Raw genomic sequence first — 15,351 nt, 5'->3', positions numbered from 1 at the left:
GGACCTGATAGGGGCGTCTAAAACCTCAAAGGCCACACCTTGTCCAGTAAAGCCACACTTCCTAATCCTTCTCAAACAGTTCAACTAACCGAGGACAAAGCTTTCAAATACATGCGCATATAGGGGCCAGCCTCATTCAAACCACCACAATAATTAATTCTTATTTGAGTTGCCCACAAATATAGGCCAGTCTTTTAAGCTTCCATAACCCTTACAAGGTTTCTTGAATCCTCTGAGGAGCAAGCAGTGTGAGAGTTGAGAACAATGCATGAATGATTTGACAAGTCAATCAACACTTCATAAAATAGTCTGTGTAGTTTATTGGGTCAATCTTGAGAATAACCCCTCACAGTCAGCATTTCCAGAGTTTATCACCTGAGATGGTGTGTGTGTGTGTGTGTGTGTGTACATGTTCACATGTATGTACAAGCGTTCAAGTGTGTGTACAAATGTTCACATGTGTTCATTTGTTTGCACATACATATCCATGTATGTGCACATGTATTTATGTATATGCACATGTGTGAATGCATGCATACATATATGCATACACACATGTATATATCAGGCGTCTTTCTCCACTGCTGTCCTTATTTTTTGAAATAGCGTCTCTGTGGGAACTTGGAGTTCATTTATTCAGTTAGACTGGCTGGCCAGCAAGTCCCACGCTCCCTCCTGTCTCCATCTCTCACACTGGGATGACAGGTGTGTGCCGCTGTGCTCTACATTTTCTGTGACTGCTGGAGACTCAGACTTAGGTCCTCATGCTTACGTAGCAAGCCCTGTTAGATAACCATCTCCCAGCCTGCTTCTGTTCTATGGTTGCTCAACAATTCAGAGGATACGTGGCATTTTAGTTGCCTCCCTCCGGTTTCCATTATGAGAAATACACTCACATATGCAGCCTTGAGCTTAGACCCAGGTTTTAATGGCACACCTGTTTGGGCTCTAGTTATGCTGGGTCGGGGTTCTGGGTTCTTGGTTCTCTCTCTACGTGTCTGGTTCTATTCTGTACTGCAGCAAAAAATAAAAAGGTTGAGACTGGTTCCCACCCATGCCAGGGCAGTCACCCTCACTAGTTCTGGCTCCAGCCGGTCACTGGAACCAGCATTAATTTATCTCAGCAGCTCCATGCTGCCTCCAGTACTCTGACCAGGCGGGTCACTGCCACACCAGTTCCATACAGAGACCGCCTATCTTGAGGCTCTCCTACTGTGGACTCTGCTCACATTCCCAGCATCCACCCCCTGGTCCCAGAGGCAGCTACCCTCTCATAACTCTGCCACTGCTCTGTTTACATTCCCCAAATCCACCCCCTAATAGTTATGGCATAAACGCCCAACAACCTGTTAAAATCATGACTCAACAAACTGTGACCCCACAATCAGATTTATATGTTAAATTCTCAACCCATAATACATCCATGCAATAAACTTACAACCAACTGATAAGGATGTAAACCAGTTCAAGACCACCCGGATCTGGGTCATCTTTCTCCATCTCCATCTTCCTTCTCCTTCTCTCCCCTCTTACAAAAGCTTTGTCCCCGCCTTATTTTTTTTTTTTTACTGTCCAATCATGGCCTTGACTTAACTTGTACCAGCCTTTACCTGAATATAGACATCAACCTACAATTCTGTGCTAGCCTTCCCTCAGGCTGGAAGCTAGCTGCTGGATCATGACCCTGTGTGTTCTGCACGGGCCATTCTCTCTGTAGGGATTTATCCCTGGACCAAATACCACAATAAAACGAGCAGAGATGCTTCGATTGAACTGGACAGGTCAGGCTCAGGTGAAGCTGGGAGACCCCAATGGTCGTTCCATACATAGCTCAGTGCTCCACAGTTGGGTGAGCAGGGTAGGAGGCAGGCCTGTCATCCCCTCCTCCAAGAGAGAAGAAGAAGACGACTATTCCCAGTGTGCTCCTCCAAGGCTGTGTGCACCTGTCAGCTAGGATTCCATCTAGGTTATCTGGAAGTCCTCACTCTGCCAGGATTCCAGGAAGAACGAGCCTCATGATTCTTCCAGAATCTCTCTCTCTCTCTCTCTCTCTCTCTCTCTCTCTCTCTCTCTCTCTCTCTCTGTGTGTGTGTGTGTGTGTGTGTGTGTAAAGCTTCTTGCATACATTCTTTGCATATTCTTACCCTAGAGCTTTGCAGTTCTGTGGGCCCACCAGCCACCCACAGTCCCTTGAGATCTGCACTCCAGGGTGTTTAGAGGTAGGAGATGAGTTGGGCATGGAGGTGCACGTCTTGAGTCCTGGCACTTGGAATGTGGTGGAGGAAGGTTAGCTCAGTCTAAACTACAGGAAACCCTGTTGCAAAACAAGCTGGTACTGAGGATGTAGCTGAGTCTGCAGGTTGTCTTTTTATCATGCCAGAGACCTCCTGGAGGCAGGAGGATCAGGGGGGATTCAAGGTCAACCCGGCTCACTTCCAGGCCACCTGGAACAACACTTGGATCTTGGCTCTTTCTCTGGTTAGCGAGATGGCCCATGAGCAAAGTGCTTTCTGCCAAGCCTGGTGACCTGAGTTTGATACCCTCTCACTTCCACAAGTGTATGTGACCGTGTCCCTCTCCTCGCACCTCATACAGTTCTGAAAAGAGCTGCTGTTGAAGTCTTTTTTCGTCTATTCCAGTTTGTTTTAGAAAATAACCTTTTCCCGCTGGGCAGTGGTGGCTTACACCTTTAATCCCAGCGCTGGGGGGGGGGGGGGGCGGCGGCGGCAGAGGTAGATGAATGTCTGAGTTCAAGGCCAGCCACATCTACAGAGTGAGTTCCAGGACAGCCAGGGCTACACACAGAAACTCTGCCTCAAAAAACAAAACAAACGAACAAACAAACAAAAAACAAAACAGAAAACAAAAACAAAAAATCCCCCACAAACAACTAAACAAACAACCTCCCAAAACAAAGCACCCCCCTTTTTTCTTCCTCACCCCCTGCCGCCCCCCATATCCCTTTATGGCTAGTCAGGGACCATCAGACTTCCTAGGGAAGGGGACCCTGGAAATGCACATTTGACACACACACTCAGCACACCTGTGCCTCACCACTGGACGCAGAAACTGTCAGGAAAACCCTCTTCTTGTTTCTTAGGGGTTGAAGCTGTGGCAGAAGGCCTGGGTTCAGGTAGCACTGTGTGTGAGCTCCCTGAAGCTGGAGAGTGAGAGCTGAGGGGCTGTGGTGTTGAGAAGGGCTGGGCCTCTCCTGTAGTAGTGGCTGAGGGGACAGAATGGAGACACGGGTGAAGTAAGAGTCAGAAGCCTCTTCATCTGTGTCAGGGGCCTCTGGGCTCACTGCAGTGGCCCAGTGCATCTGGTAGAGGCAGCTGCAGTTTGCATTCAGACTGGAGTCCTGCTGGAGTTCTGCCTCCCACATCCCCAGACTCCATTTTGAAAAGATTTCCTTTTCATTGTCTTTTCCATCTGTTTTCACAGTACACAGGTTCCTTCCCACCTCAGGACTGTTTTCTTTACCTCCACCACCCTGCCCCCGCTGGAGAGAAGGGGAGCGCTTCTAAGGGGGCCCTACACTTGCAGAGCACCATGATGCCTGTGGGGTATGCTTTCTGAGTTCCCTTTTCAGACTGAAGCTTTGGCAATGTGCTCCAATATCCAAGTCCTGGCATTAGGAAGAAAACACAGTCCGGGAAGGAAGAATGGACGTGCTGACCGGTGAGGGGACATCCCAAGAGCTTGTCCACTGCTGTGAGGACACAGTGTCTCCATCACCCTGGAGTTGAGAACTTGATGATTATCCTTATAAGGAAAACCAGGCCAAGGAGGCCCAGGCTGTTTCAGCACTGGGGCAGGTGCTGGGAGCATCAGGAGGGTAGCGCCTTCTCAGGAATTTCTGCTGACATATTAGCACATCTTCCTGTCGGTGCCACTGCTGTGTTTGTTGGGCCCAGTGTGCTTTTGGTGACAGCACAAGGTAAGTGAGGGCACCTAGATTGGACACTGCTGGACATGAGTGAGTGTGGACCGCCTGTCTGGGGTTGGGGTGGGGAGTGAGGGGGGATGAGCTCACTGGAGGGGTGCTCCAGGGAGGACAAACTAGGAACAAGGCTACCAAGGGCAGGCCAGGGCTGCAGAAGCAGCTCAGACAGAGGGATGACCTGGAGGGATGCTAGGCTCTGAGGATTGTCTTGTCATTAGCCTCAGGGAGGGAGACACAGCCCAGCACTGCTTCGGTCCCAGCCACGGGATCCCATGCCTCTCAGGTAAAGCTGCATACTAGACTACACTGGAAACGAATTTCAGGATGAACCAGGGTGAGCCAACTTAGCGAGTTTATTAGGTAGAGAAACGCATATTTCTGATTGATACCCAGGGTAGAGAAGAGGAGAGAGAGAGAGGGAGAGGGGGAGAGGGGGCGATAAATACAGAGAGAGAAAGAGTTAAGGAAAGGACAGGGTACACCCAGGGCTTGGCTGTGGGCTTTTTAGAAACAATTATGTAGCTTTTAAGCCAAGTTACGCAAAGAATGTAATTTGTGAAAAGATTGAAAGGTTAAGCAGAGCTTAAGTTTTAAGTTTAAAAATTAAGTAGACCTATACGAGCTAGTTCTGACTCCTTTAAGGGTTTTTCTTTGTGAAGTGGTTCTTTGAAGTGCATCGCTTGGGTTTGGGGAGAGAAAGGAGTGCTAAGGTGGTAACACTCAAGGTCACGACCACCCTGGCCTTAAGCTACTGTGGTTCATTCATTGCTTTGAACATCTTTGCTTAAAAATAGGCTTGGCAACTGGGATGCTGGGGCTGGAAGCTGTCCAAGCTCTGAGGCGTGGTGAAGTTTCTGACTCGCAGCCAGTTCTAGGGTGAGGGGTTTCTTTCTTTCTTTCTTTCTTTCTTTCTTTCTCTCTTTCTCTCTCTCTTTCTCTCTCTCTTTCTCTCTCTCTTTCTCTCTCTCTTTCTCTCTCTCTTTCTCTCTCTCTTTCTTTCTTTGTTTTTCCGGAGCTGGGGATCAAACCCAGGGCCTTGTGCTTCCTAGGCAAGCGCTCTACCGCTGAGCTAAATCCCCAACCCCGGGCGAGGGGTTTCTTTACCTTCCTGTGTCTCCTTAGCTCGTCTACCCTGCTTGGCCAGGCAGCCCTGGGTTCATCTGCCTGGGACATGTACAGAGATCGGGCCGACGCTCCAGTTCTTGGGCCCAGCCTGTTGGCTAGGATGTGGGACAGAAGCGCTGACTTGTGAACACCGAACGTGGTGGGGTTTCCAGACTCTAGGCGCACGGGCAGCTGTTCTGAGTCCTTATTCTGTCTGGTTTTAGGTTTCACTTGCCGATGAAGAAAGGCAGGACTGCAAACCCAGGCAGCGCAGAAACTGTGAGGGCAGCTGCACACCACTGCATAGTTTCTGCTTGCACAAAGGCCTAGAGGGACAAGTAAGGGTGAGTCCAGGCAAGGTTCTTCACCCAAGTTGTATCCCTTATTAGAGGTCTGGGTGTATGCAAGAGAGAGTCCTCATTATAATTCATGTCTCTATGCGGCATGGGTTAGTGGCAGCCCTAAGGACAGTCACCCAGAGGCTCTTTCCTACAGGGCAAGTCCTCTCTTCTACCTGGGGCCCAACGTCCTGCTGGGCTCACAGCTCTCCGGGGCTTAGTGAGTGCGGGCTGACCCACTTGGGCATTCTTCGGTATCTCTACTACTCTCCCTTCTGCCAGGCATAGGGAATCACTCTTTGGTTTTTTGTTTTGTGTTGCATTTTGAGATAGCATTTCTCTGTGTGTAGCTCTGGCTGCCATGGAACTTGCTCCAGGCTGGCCTTGAACTCACACAGACCTGTCTGCCTCTGTCTCCCAAGTGTACCATCACCGGGTGGTGACACCACTCTTAAATTTTATTTCATTTTATATGTGTGGATGTCTTTACTAACTGGGGACAAGCGGTCAGACATATGCATTTATGGGGACATTCTCCTTCAAATCATCACAGCTGGCCTTTCATTACCCTTGTCCATTAGTTAGATGAGAACTGACATCTTTGGATGTGAAGTTTCCTTCTTAGAGCCAAAGCGCAGTCCCCTCTGTCCCAGTCTCCTTCCTAAGTTTTTCACTTAGGTTCAGATGTTTCTAACCACCTACCCTTCCACATTTCCCTTCATTCCTTACTGCTGTCTACGGGTGGGATTTTCTCTTGCCTTGCATCCCCTGACGTATGAAGGCTATCGCTTCGAAAGATTTGCATTATCTCCTTCCGCTCTGATGGTGGCTTTGTAGAGCTAAACACTTTTTGTAGGTGTGAGCTCATGTCATCTGCAGATAGCATAAACTGATTTCCTCTTTTGCCCCTCTCTAAGCCAGACTCTACATGCTTTCACTAATCTATATGTGTTGGCTATGCCCTGCCACAGAGCACTGAGCCATAGTCTGGAGGACAGCATCCCTTCCTGTTCCTTACCGCAATAAATGCTGGCAACGGAAAACCGAGCCCCATCGTGGTCACAGCCCGGGTGGTGTACTCCTATTTGCATAGGGAATGAAAAAATATTTACTCCTCTACATTTTGGACTTATAACCTAAGACCTTCATTTTGAACTAGCAGGTCTCTTTATTGCACATGGCTCTGTGACATTAGATTACGGAGAGCTGCTACAGAGTGTACACTGGAGCACCAGATCTGCCACAACTTCTTCAGCACAGATCGTTACACTTTAAAAGAGTTTTGTTTATTTAACTGAATAAATAAAATGTTACATTTCAGTACAATTACTCTGGAAAAAAACGTGACAGCTACATCTAATAAAGCAATGCAGTGTAATACAGGTATATTTAGTGTACATACATAGATACATAATGAATACATACAAACATACATACATACATACACACACACACATACCCTAAATATGTGCTAGAACAGTGTGGTGGTTTGAATATGCTTGGCCCAGGGAGTGGCACTATTAGGAAGTGTGTCACTGTGGGAGTGGGCTTTGAGACCCTCCTTGTAGCTGCCTAAGAGTCTTCAGTCTTCTCCTCTTTGCCTTTGGAACTAAGATGTAGAACCCTCAGCTCCTTCAGAGCCATGTTGGCTTTGTTGCTGCCATGTTCCCACCAGGATGATAATGGACTGACACTCTGAACTGTAAGTCAGCACCAACTAAATGTTGTCCTTTATAAAAGTTGCCTTGGTTATGGTGTCTGTTCACAGCAGTGAAACCCTAACTAAGGCAAATGGTAATAAAAGCTTTATTCATAGTGTCAGAAAAGCACAATTTTCAACACACTGGTATGTATTTAAACAGCAAAACAGTTATTGTACAGCAATGGGCCTGAATATTCAGGACCTATGTGTCACTCTGTAGATGACTCTCCCAGGCATGAGTAGGAGGAACTGAACACACTATGTACTGCAGGGATTAGCAGTAGTGGAGACAGGGTCAGTGGGCAGGGAATGAATTCACCCTCTGGAACAGAGTAAGAGTAGTTTATTGACTGGACTCCGAGAAGACAGCAGGCTGCCCAGTAATTTTACCTGAGGCTTAGGGTAATGGGCTAGAGGGAAGTGAGTGGAAGTGTGTCTGCATTTCTGTTCAGTTTCCTGACATGTAATTTGTGCCACGTGAAGGGAGACGCTACAACTGGCTAGTGTTCAGCTCTATGAAGTTAGCGTGAGCCACAGTGCATTTCCAGGTCTGCAGTCTGTGCCGTGCAAGTAAGAGCCACACGAATATGGGCAGTCCTGGTTGATCAAAGTTCAGCCTTAGTTAGTGGGTCCTGGGCTGTGTGTGTGTGGCTGTTACTCTGGAGGGGTCAGGTGACAGTGGTCACAGCTAGCAGTTGGAGATGTCTGGACCAAGCTTCTAAAGATGCTGTAACAGGGGTCTGTCCCATTTTCTGGTCTTGTACTAATGACCCTTTCCCTTCACACTCACTATCTGTATTCATTAATCAGTGACCCTGGTAGTCAAAGGTGTCAGTGGTTGTGAAGAGTGGCCGAGGGGAAGCATAAGGGGACCACTGGGGGTAGGCCACGCTCTGTAAGCAGGGATGGGGGGCCGTGGGTGTCCTAGCTCTTTTTCATTATGATTTCTGAGCTTTCCTGTGTGTGTCACCCTGCAATACAAACCTCATTGCTGTCAGCCACACATGTGAACGTGTGTGTGTGTGTGTGTGTGTGTGTGTGTGTGTGTGTGTGTCTGTGTGTGTGTGTGTGTGTGTTTTCACAGTGGGACCAACCTACCAGATACCTACTCTCCTTGGTAGCTCTGACTGAGGTGAACATAGTAACTCTCAGGTCATACGTTACACATTGCACATTACAGAAGAGCTGTAAAGGGTGGCTATGTCTCCATACATACATGTGTGGATTACAGAAGAGCTGTAAAGGGTGGATATGTCTCCATACATACATGTTGGATTACAGAAGAGCTGTAAAGGATGGATATGTCTCCATATATACATGTGTGGATTACAGAAGAGCTGTAAAGGGTGGATATGTCTCCATATATACATGTGTGGATTACAGAAGAGCTGTAAAGGGTGGATATGTTTCTCTACATACATGTGTAGATTACAGAAGAGCTGTAAAGGGTGGCTATGTCTCCATACATACGTGTGTGGATTACAGAAGAGCTGTAAAGGGTGGATATGTCTCCATACATACATGTGTGGATTACAGAAGAGCTGTAAAGGGCGGATATGTCTCCATACATACATGTGTGGATTACAGAAGAGCTGTAAAGGGTGGCTATGTCTCCATACATACATGTGTGGATTACAGAAGAGCTGTAAAGGGTGGATATGTCTCCATACATACATGTTGGATTACAGAAGAGCTGTAAAGGGTGGCTATGTCTCCATATATACATGTGTGGATTACAGAAGAGCTGTAAAGGGTGGATATGTTTCTCTACATACATGTGTAGATTACAGAAGAGCTGTAAAGGGTGGATATGTCTCCATACATACATGTGTGGATTACAGAAGAGCTGTAAAGGGCGGATATGTCTCCATACATACATGTGTGGATTACAGAAGAGCTGTAAAGGGTGGCTATGTCTCCATACATACATGTGTGGATTACAGAAGAGCTGTAAAGGGTGGATATGTCTCCATACATACATGTTGGATTACAGAAGAGCTGTAAAGGGTGGATATGTCTCCATATACAGGGCCAGGTGGGTGAACACGACGTCAGGCAGATGTCAGTTGGTGTCACAGCAGCAGCAGGGACCAAATCCAGGGGAGCCCCTGGGACAGCTGGTAACTCTCTGCCTTGTCCTTGTCACTGTGTGATCAGATGACAGCTTGTGGGGCTGTTGCCTGCCGCCATAATGCTAGCTGTCCACTGCTTCATGGGATCAAGTGAAGGCGTTACACCTGCTGCTAAGTTCTTAGGCCTGCTTTTCAGATATGATCTTAATACACCTACGTCTCATTTCACCCAAACAAACTTAAGGGGTATTCCCAGGAATAAGCCATTTATCAGTCTGTGGTGCCTGACAGACAGTGACATTCACATCTACCCAAGTGCAGAGACATCTCCCAGACTCTAAACGGAGTCAAAAGCTGCTTGCACAACGTAGTCGGAAAAACAGCCTGAAGAAACAGTTTTTCATGCACTCCATATACAGTATGGAGTAGCTTAAAGCAGAGCACACCCTGATCCGTGTGTGTGTGTGTGTGTGTGTGTGTGTGTATGTGTGTGAGTGTGTATGTGAGTGTGTATGTGAGTGTGTGTATGTGTGTGAGTGTGTATGTGTGTGAGTGTGTGTATGTGAGTGTGTATGTGTGTGTGAGTGTGTGTGTATGTGAGTGTGTGTGAGTGTGTATGTGTGTGTGTATGTGTGTGAGTGTGTGTGAGTGTGAGTGTGTGTGAGTGTGTGTGAGTGTGTATGTGAGTGTGTATGTGAGTGTGTGTATGTGTGTGAGTGTGTATGTGTGTGAGTGTGTGTATGTGAGTGTGTGTATGTGTGTGTGAGTGTGAGTGTGTGTGTGAGTGTGTATGTGTGAGTGTGTATGTGTGTGAGTGTGTGTGTGAGTGTGTGTGTGAGTGTGTGTGTGTGTACATGTGTGTTTTGTTTTCAGATAGTCTCACTGTGAAGTACTGGTGTCTGGTACTCACTTTGTAGTCTGCACAAATCTTTCTGCCTCAGTTTCTCAATTTGGGATTTTGCACATAAGTCATCTTGCCTAGTTACAAAAGCTTATTTTTAAAGTAGTTTTTTTAAGAGGTTTTTTTTTTTTTCTTTTCTTTTTACTCTTTGGCATGGCATGGCATACACCCCAGCTCGGCCCAGCAGAACAAAGCAGGACTCCCGGGGCACTGTGCCCCACACTCCTGCATCCCTGGCCTCTGGCTGGCCCTTTCAGTTCCAAGGTGGAGCACAGGCTGATGCTGATGAGGAGAAGTGCTGAAGGGCACAGTTGCTGCTTCCCAGGCCTGGGGAGGTGAGGAATGTGACCTACTCTGTAGAGGAAAGTGGCTCTTCTTTGCATGTGACCTTTTATCTTTAGAACATGGTGGACCAGGTAAGGCTCCTTGCGGTGCTGGGGGAGCCTTAAAGCCAAATGCGGTTATTCAAACGCGTCTTGGGCTCCATGGTATTCACACTACTGTTGTTTTTGTTTTTGTTTTTTTTTTTTTCTTTTTTCTTTTTTTCGGAGCTGGGGACCGAACCCAGTGCTTTATGCTTGCTAGGCAAGCGCTCTACCACTGAGCTAAATCCCCAACCCCTACTGTTGTTTTATGACAGTTTAATACTCCTTCCTCCTGCCTCATCATCCTGAGTGCAGGGATTACAGGAGAGCGCCACCTTGCCCAGCAGTAAATGTTTATATTTACAAATACCCGGGTCCATTCATTCTGCATGTGCGTGTGTGTGCACGTGCGTGGGCGAGTGTATAATGTGAGTGTGTGTGTGTGTGTGTGTGTGTGTGTGTGTGCCTAGACTCCATGAGGGCCTTGAAATATGTAGTAATTATTTATGTGTGTGGTCCAAGGACAGCACTGTGGAGTCAGTTCTCTTCTTCCACCTCTATGTGGATTCTGAGGAACAGACTCAGATCACCAGGCTTGGGCAGCAAACGCTTTTACCTGCTGAGCCATCTCGATGGCTCCACTTTCTGTTTGTGAGATAAGACTTCTCACTGGCCTGGAGCTCAGCCCGTGGCATAGGTAGGCGGGCCAGCAGCCACATACCGCCATGCTCAGCTGTTTCCGCCTGGATTCTGGTGTCGAACTCAGATCCCCAAGTCTGAGAGTTAAACATTCCGCCAGCTGAGCTGCCTCATCCCCAGCCCTCCGGGCGCCATGTTTAACCTCTCTCCTGGCTGCTTTCTTTCCCCGCACTTACACACCATCTTGCTGCGGTTGCCGTCTGCTTTATCAGCTGTCAGAAATCTGCAGAACCTTCCTTAATGTCGTGAGTTCTTCTCACATAGTCCGTGGCTGGAAATCGTCATGGTGGGATCTGTATACTGAAAGACCCCCAGAGAGGACCTTTCCCTCAGGAGGAGTCCCAAGCGCCCAATGACTGAGCCGAGTCCACTCGGATGCAATCAGCAAGAGGGTTTATTGGAAAACACAGGTACCTGCGGGCACACAGTCTCTTCGGAGGACTTGCGCGCCCAGCAGCTCCAGCATGGGGCTTTTATAGGGTTTGGGGAAGCAGAAGCGGGCGTACAGAAGCAGATGCATAGTTACGGGGATTGGTGGATTTAAACGAGGCATATAGACATGTTCACATATGATTGGTTATTTCACAAGATGAGGTAATAAGGTATAGCTACACACATTGGCAGGTTTGAATCATATTCGAATGAGGTTGTAACATGGTAAGAGTACGTGCGGGCTGGGACGTCCTGAATGTCGGGGGATAAGGGCTTATCCCTTCCTGCCAGATCCGGTACTCCTAGTCTGTTCTGTATTCCTTTCCTTTTATTGTCTGTTAGTTTTAACGGTGACTCGGCCCTAGGTATCTGGGCGTGCCTGGGCTCGTTCAAGCCTGTTGCAGCTCTGAGTTAAGACTCATGGGGTGGGTCTTTCATTTTCCCCCATTTTCTTTTAGACTTGAGTAAAATCCTTTACTCAAATCGAATTCTAAGGAATCTCTTCCTGTTGTCTTACCCTCTGGTATTGTTGGGTGAGAACAAGCGTCTGAATGACTGAGAGTCTGTTCTTTATGAACTGCATCAATCTGTTTAGAATGCAGGGGCCAAAGAGGAGGATTAGGAGGAGGAGATTAAGGGTCCCATCAAGGTGGACACCAGGGTAGCAAACCAAGGGGATCGGTTAAACCACCCCTCGAACCAGCCTTGTTGGGAATCAAACAGCTTCTGTCTCTGGGCCAAGCGTTCTCGGAGCTTAGCCATGTTATCTCTCACTAATCCTGTATGGTCTGCATAGAAACAACATTCTTCTTTTAGAGCAGCACATAGCCCTCCTTTGCGAAGGAACAGCATGTCTAGCCCTCTCCTATTTTGTAAGACTACTTCAGACAAAGATGTTAAGGACTTTTCTAATGCACTCACGGATTCCTCGATAGCTTTTAGATCTTCATTCATGGCTGCTTGTAGCTGACGAAAGTGACCCGTCTCGATGAGGGCGGTGGTCCCCGTCCCTATACCTGCAGCCATTCCTCCTAAGGTGATTCCTCCCAAGAGTAGAGCTAGGGTCATGGTGATGGGTTCTCGCCTGAATCGAGTCAGCCCCTCAAAATGTGAGTATATGTACTCGGGCCCATGGTAGGTGACCTTAGGCCAAATTTCTACCAGTACACAGTAGTCTGAGGATCTGCGGAGGATTGCGGCGGAGATACAAGGTGTCAATCCAGTGTTACAGGCCCAATAGGTGCCTGTAGGAGCTGCTAGGTAGTAGCTTCCAGTGGGGATCCTCTCGGTGATAGCGCAGAGGACCTGGTGAGTGGGGGGTATGGTCCCTATACAGAGTCCCTGTCCTGAGACTTCCGGCAACGTCAGCCTATGGCTAGGGAGGGTTGTGCAGCTGGCCGGGGCTGTAGTCTGATTAGTATAATTCCCCATGACTTCCACACCCTCATAATAGGGCGGGCTAGAGACCAGGCACAGCCAGCATTCTTGGGTCTTGTCAGGTTCTGAATAATTGAGTGCCAAGTATGCCCCGGTCACTAAGTGGATTAGCCGGTCTCCCGTTCCTAGCAGCTGAGGGGCCGGTGTGGAAGGGTCCCTAGTCGGGGAGGGAGTTGTCAAGATATCCCCGGAGTTCTGAGTGGTGTTTAGCCATAGTGGGGGTCCGACCGGGGGCAGTGCCGGTGCTGGTCGGGAAGGGGGCTTTTGATCCATGAGGACTGGGTTTGGACCAATCTCTTGTGTGACCCGTTCTCTCACCAGTTGGAGGGAGAACAGGAGTCCTGGGTTAGTTTGGCCAGGGGTATACAACCGTATCCCCCACCTATGCCTCACCTTCCAATCTATGTTTTTACCTTGATCCGTGAATTCTATTGTAATTCGAGATTCGCCTAGAATCTCAGGGGAGAAGGCCACTAAGTCCCCCTTCTTGGTCCCCCACCATCCTTGAGTGTAAGTCTCACACCCCCACTTAGCGCAGTAGAAGGTCTCAGGACCTCCACACTCCCGTGTCCTCTTACCTCCGGGACAAGTATACCAATCAGAGTGTCTGCAGGGTGGGTATGAGTTGTGGGGAGTCCGCTCAGTATGCTCCCAGGAGTCCTTAGCCAGTTGACAAAGGTCGAAAGTCAAAGGGGGCCACCAGGTTCCTTCAGCATGCTTACCATTAGCTAGGACTTGAGACCAGCCCGTCTCTAAATTAGTTATTATCCAGGACATATTATATACCTGGTGGGGGCTAGCCCCCAGACTCGCCCCACCCCTAGTCCATAAGACAGTTAAGAGCAACAACGTGAAAATCTTAGCTTTAGGGGGTTTTGAGTGCGTTGAGCCTTCCATGTCTGGGGCGCGATGTTGTGATCTGCCGTTTCCTCAGGTCGGGCCGCCTTGGCATGAGATGCGTGGATCCAAGCTGCAATTCCGTCTACCTTCAAGGCTGTCGGGGTAGTCAGGAGAACTGTATAGGGTCCTTTCCACCGAGGCTCGAGATTCTTGGTCTGATGTCTGCGCACCCACACGGTGTCTCCAATCTGGAACGGGTGCGGCACCGTCGGTTGTTCAAGCCTGTCTTGGTAGGCCGCGGCTAGAGGTTTCCAGATGTCTCTCTGCACGATTTGTAGGGCCTGAAGATGTGCTGCCAAGGAAGGGCTATTAGCGAATTCAGCGATGTTTGAATCAAAGAAATTGATAAATGGGGGTGGGGTCCCGTATACTATTTCAAAGGGAGTCAGGCCATGGGAGCCCGGTGTATTCCGGGCCCGGTATAGGACTAGGGGTAGTAGGGACACCCAATCCTTTGAGCCAGTTGCAAGCGTTAATTTAGATAAAGTCTCCTTAATTGTTCTATTCATGCGCTCTACCTGTCCTGAACTTTGGGGTCTATAAGCACAATGTAACTTCCAATCAATCCCCAATAACTTGGCCACCAACTGACTTACCTGGGAGACGAAAGCGGGCCCGTTATCTGACCCCAATACTTGGGGCATTCCATACCTGGGGAAGATTTCTTCGAGGAGCTTCTTGGTCACCACCTTGGCCGTTTCATGTTTCGTGGGGAAAGCCTCTACCCATCCGGAGAAGGTATCTATGAACACTAAGAGGTATTTGTGTCCGTACATACCAGGCTTGATTTCAGTGAAGTCAATTTCCCAGTGGGTACCAGGCCGATGTCCTCGGGGACGGACTCCTTGTCCAATTTTAGCTTTTCCTGGGTTTACCTGAGCACAGGCCCTGCAGCTTTCAGTCACCTCCCTCAAGGCCTGATCTCGTCCCAGGAGGTAGGTGTCAATCTCTTCTCGTCTTAAGAGGGTCTTCATCTTCTTGAGTCCCAGGTGTGTTAATTTATGTAGGTAGGAGATTAATTCAAAGGTCATCTTTGTAGGCATAACTGTTTTCCCTGTGTAGACCCACCGTTTTAGTTGTGGGCACCAAACGGCCCCCATTTTCTGTAGGAGCTTTGTGTCCTCCGTGGTGTAGAGCCAACCGGTCTGTTCCGGCTGTGGAGACGTGGGTTGATCTTGGTCTTTTAAGGACAGAACTTGGGTGCCCATGGCGGCCTCATGCGCTGAGACATCAGCTAGCCGATTTCCCAGTGCCTCGGGGCTGTGTCCCTTCTGATGCCCTGGGCAATGTATAAATGTCTTTTTGGTAGGAACAGAGCTGCCAGGAGGGCCAGAATTTCAGTCTTGTTCTTAATGTCCTTACCCTCAGATGTGAGCAGCCCTCTTCTCCAGTAGATCTCTCCATGGATGTGTGCTGTAGCAAAGGCATAGCGGCTGTCTGTATATACATTCAGCCTCT

The 15,351-nt window shown here is 48.5% G+C and overlaps 1 protein-coding gene across 1 annotated transcript; it reads right to left on the bottom strand.

Moving 5' to 3' along the window:
- Positions 1 to 14,100: 14,100 nt before the first annotated feature.
- On the bottom strand, positions 14,101 to 15,101 carry LOC134482998 (uncharacterized). Its single transcript, XM_063277686.1, has 2 exons — positions 14,545 to 15,101; positions 14,101 to 14,185 (listed from the first exon to the last, which is right to left on the bottom strand). The coding sequence occupies exons 1-2, from the start codon at positions 15,099 to 15,101 to the stop codon at positions 14,110 to 14,112; spliced, it is 633 nt and encodes a 210-aa protein (XP_063133756.1). The 3' UTR covers positions 14,101 to 14,109.
- Between the last annotated feature and the right edge of the window lie 250 nt (positions 15,102 to 15,351).

This window comes from Rattus norvegicus, chromosome 18 (genome assembly GCF_036323735.1).
Source record: "Rattus norvegicus strain BN/NHsdMcwi chromosome 18, GRCr8, whole genome shotgun sequence".
Taxonomy (NCBI): domain Eukaryota; kingdom Metazoa; phylum Chordata; class Mammalia; order Rodentia; family Muridae; genus Rattus; species Rattus norvegicus.
This window is presented reverse-complemented; position numbering and strand designations above follow the sequence as displayed.

Excerpts from the sequence above, each read along its gene's own strand:
- LOC134482998 (XM_063277686.1), bottom strand. The coding sequence starts at position 15,101 with ATGGGCACCCAAGTTCTGTCCTTAAAAGACCAAGATCAACCCACGTCT. Across the intron at positions 14,186-14,544 it reads CTCGAAGAAATCTTCCCCAG|CACATCTTCAGGCCCTACAA; the intron begins GTATGGAATGCC and ends CTTCCTTGGCAG.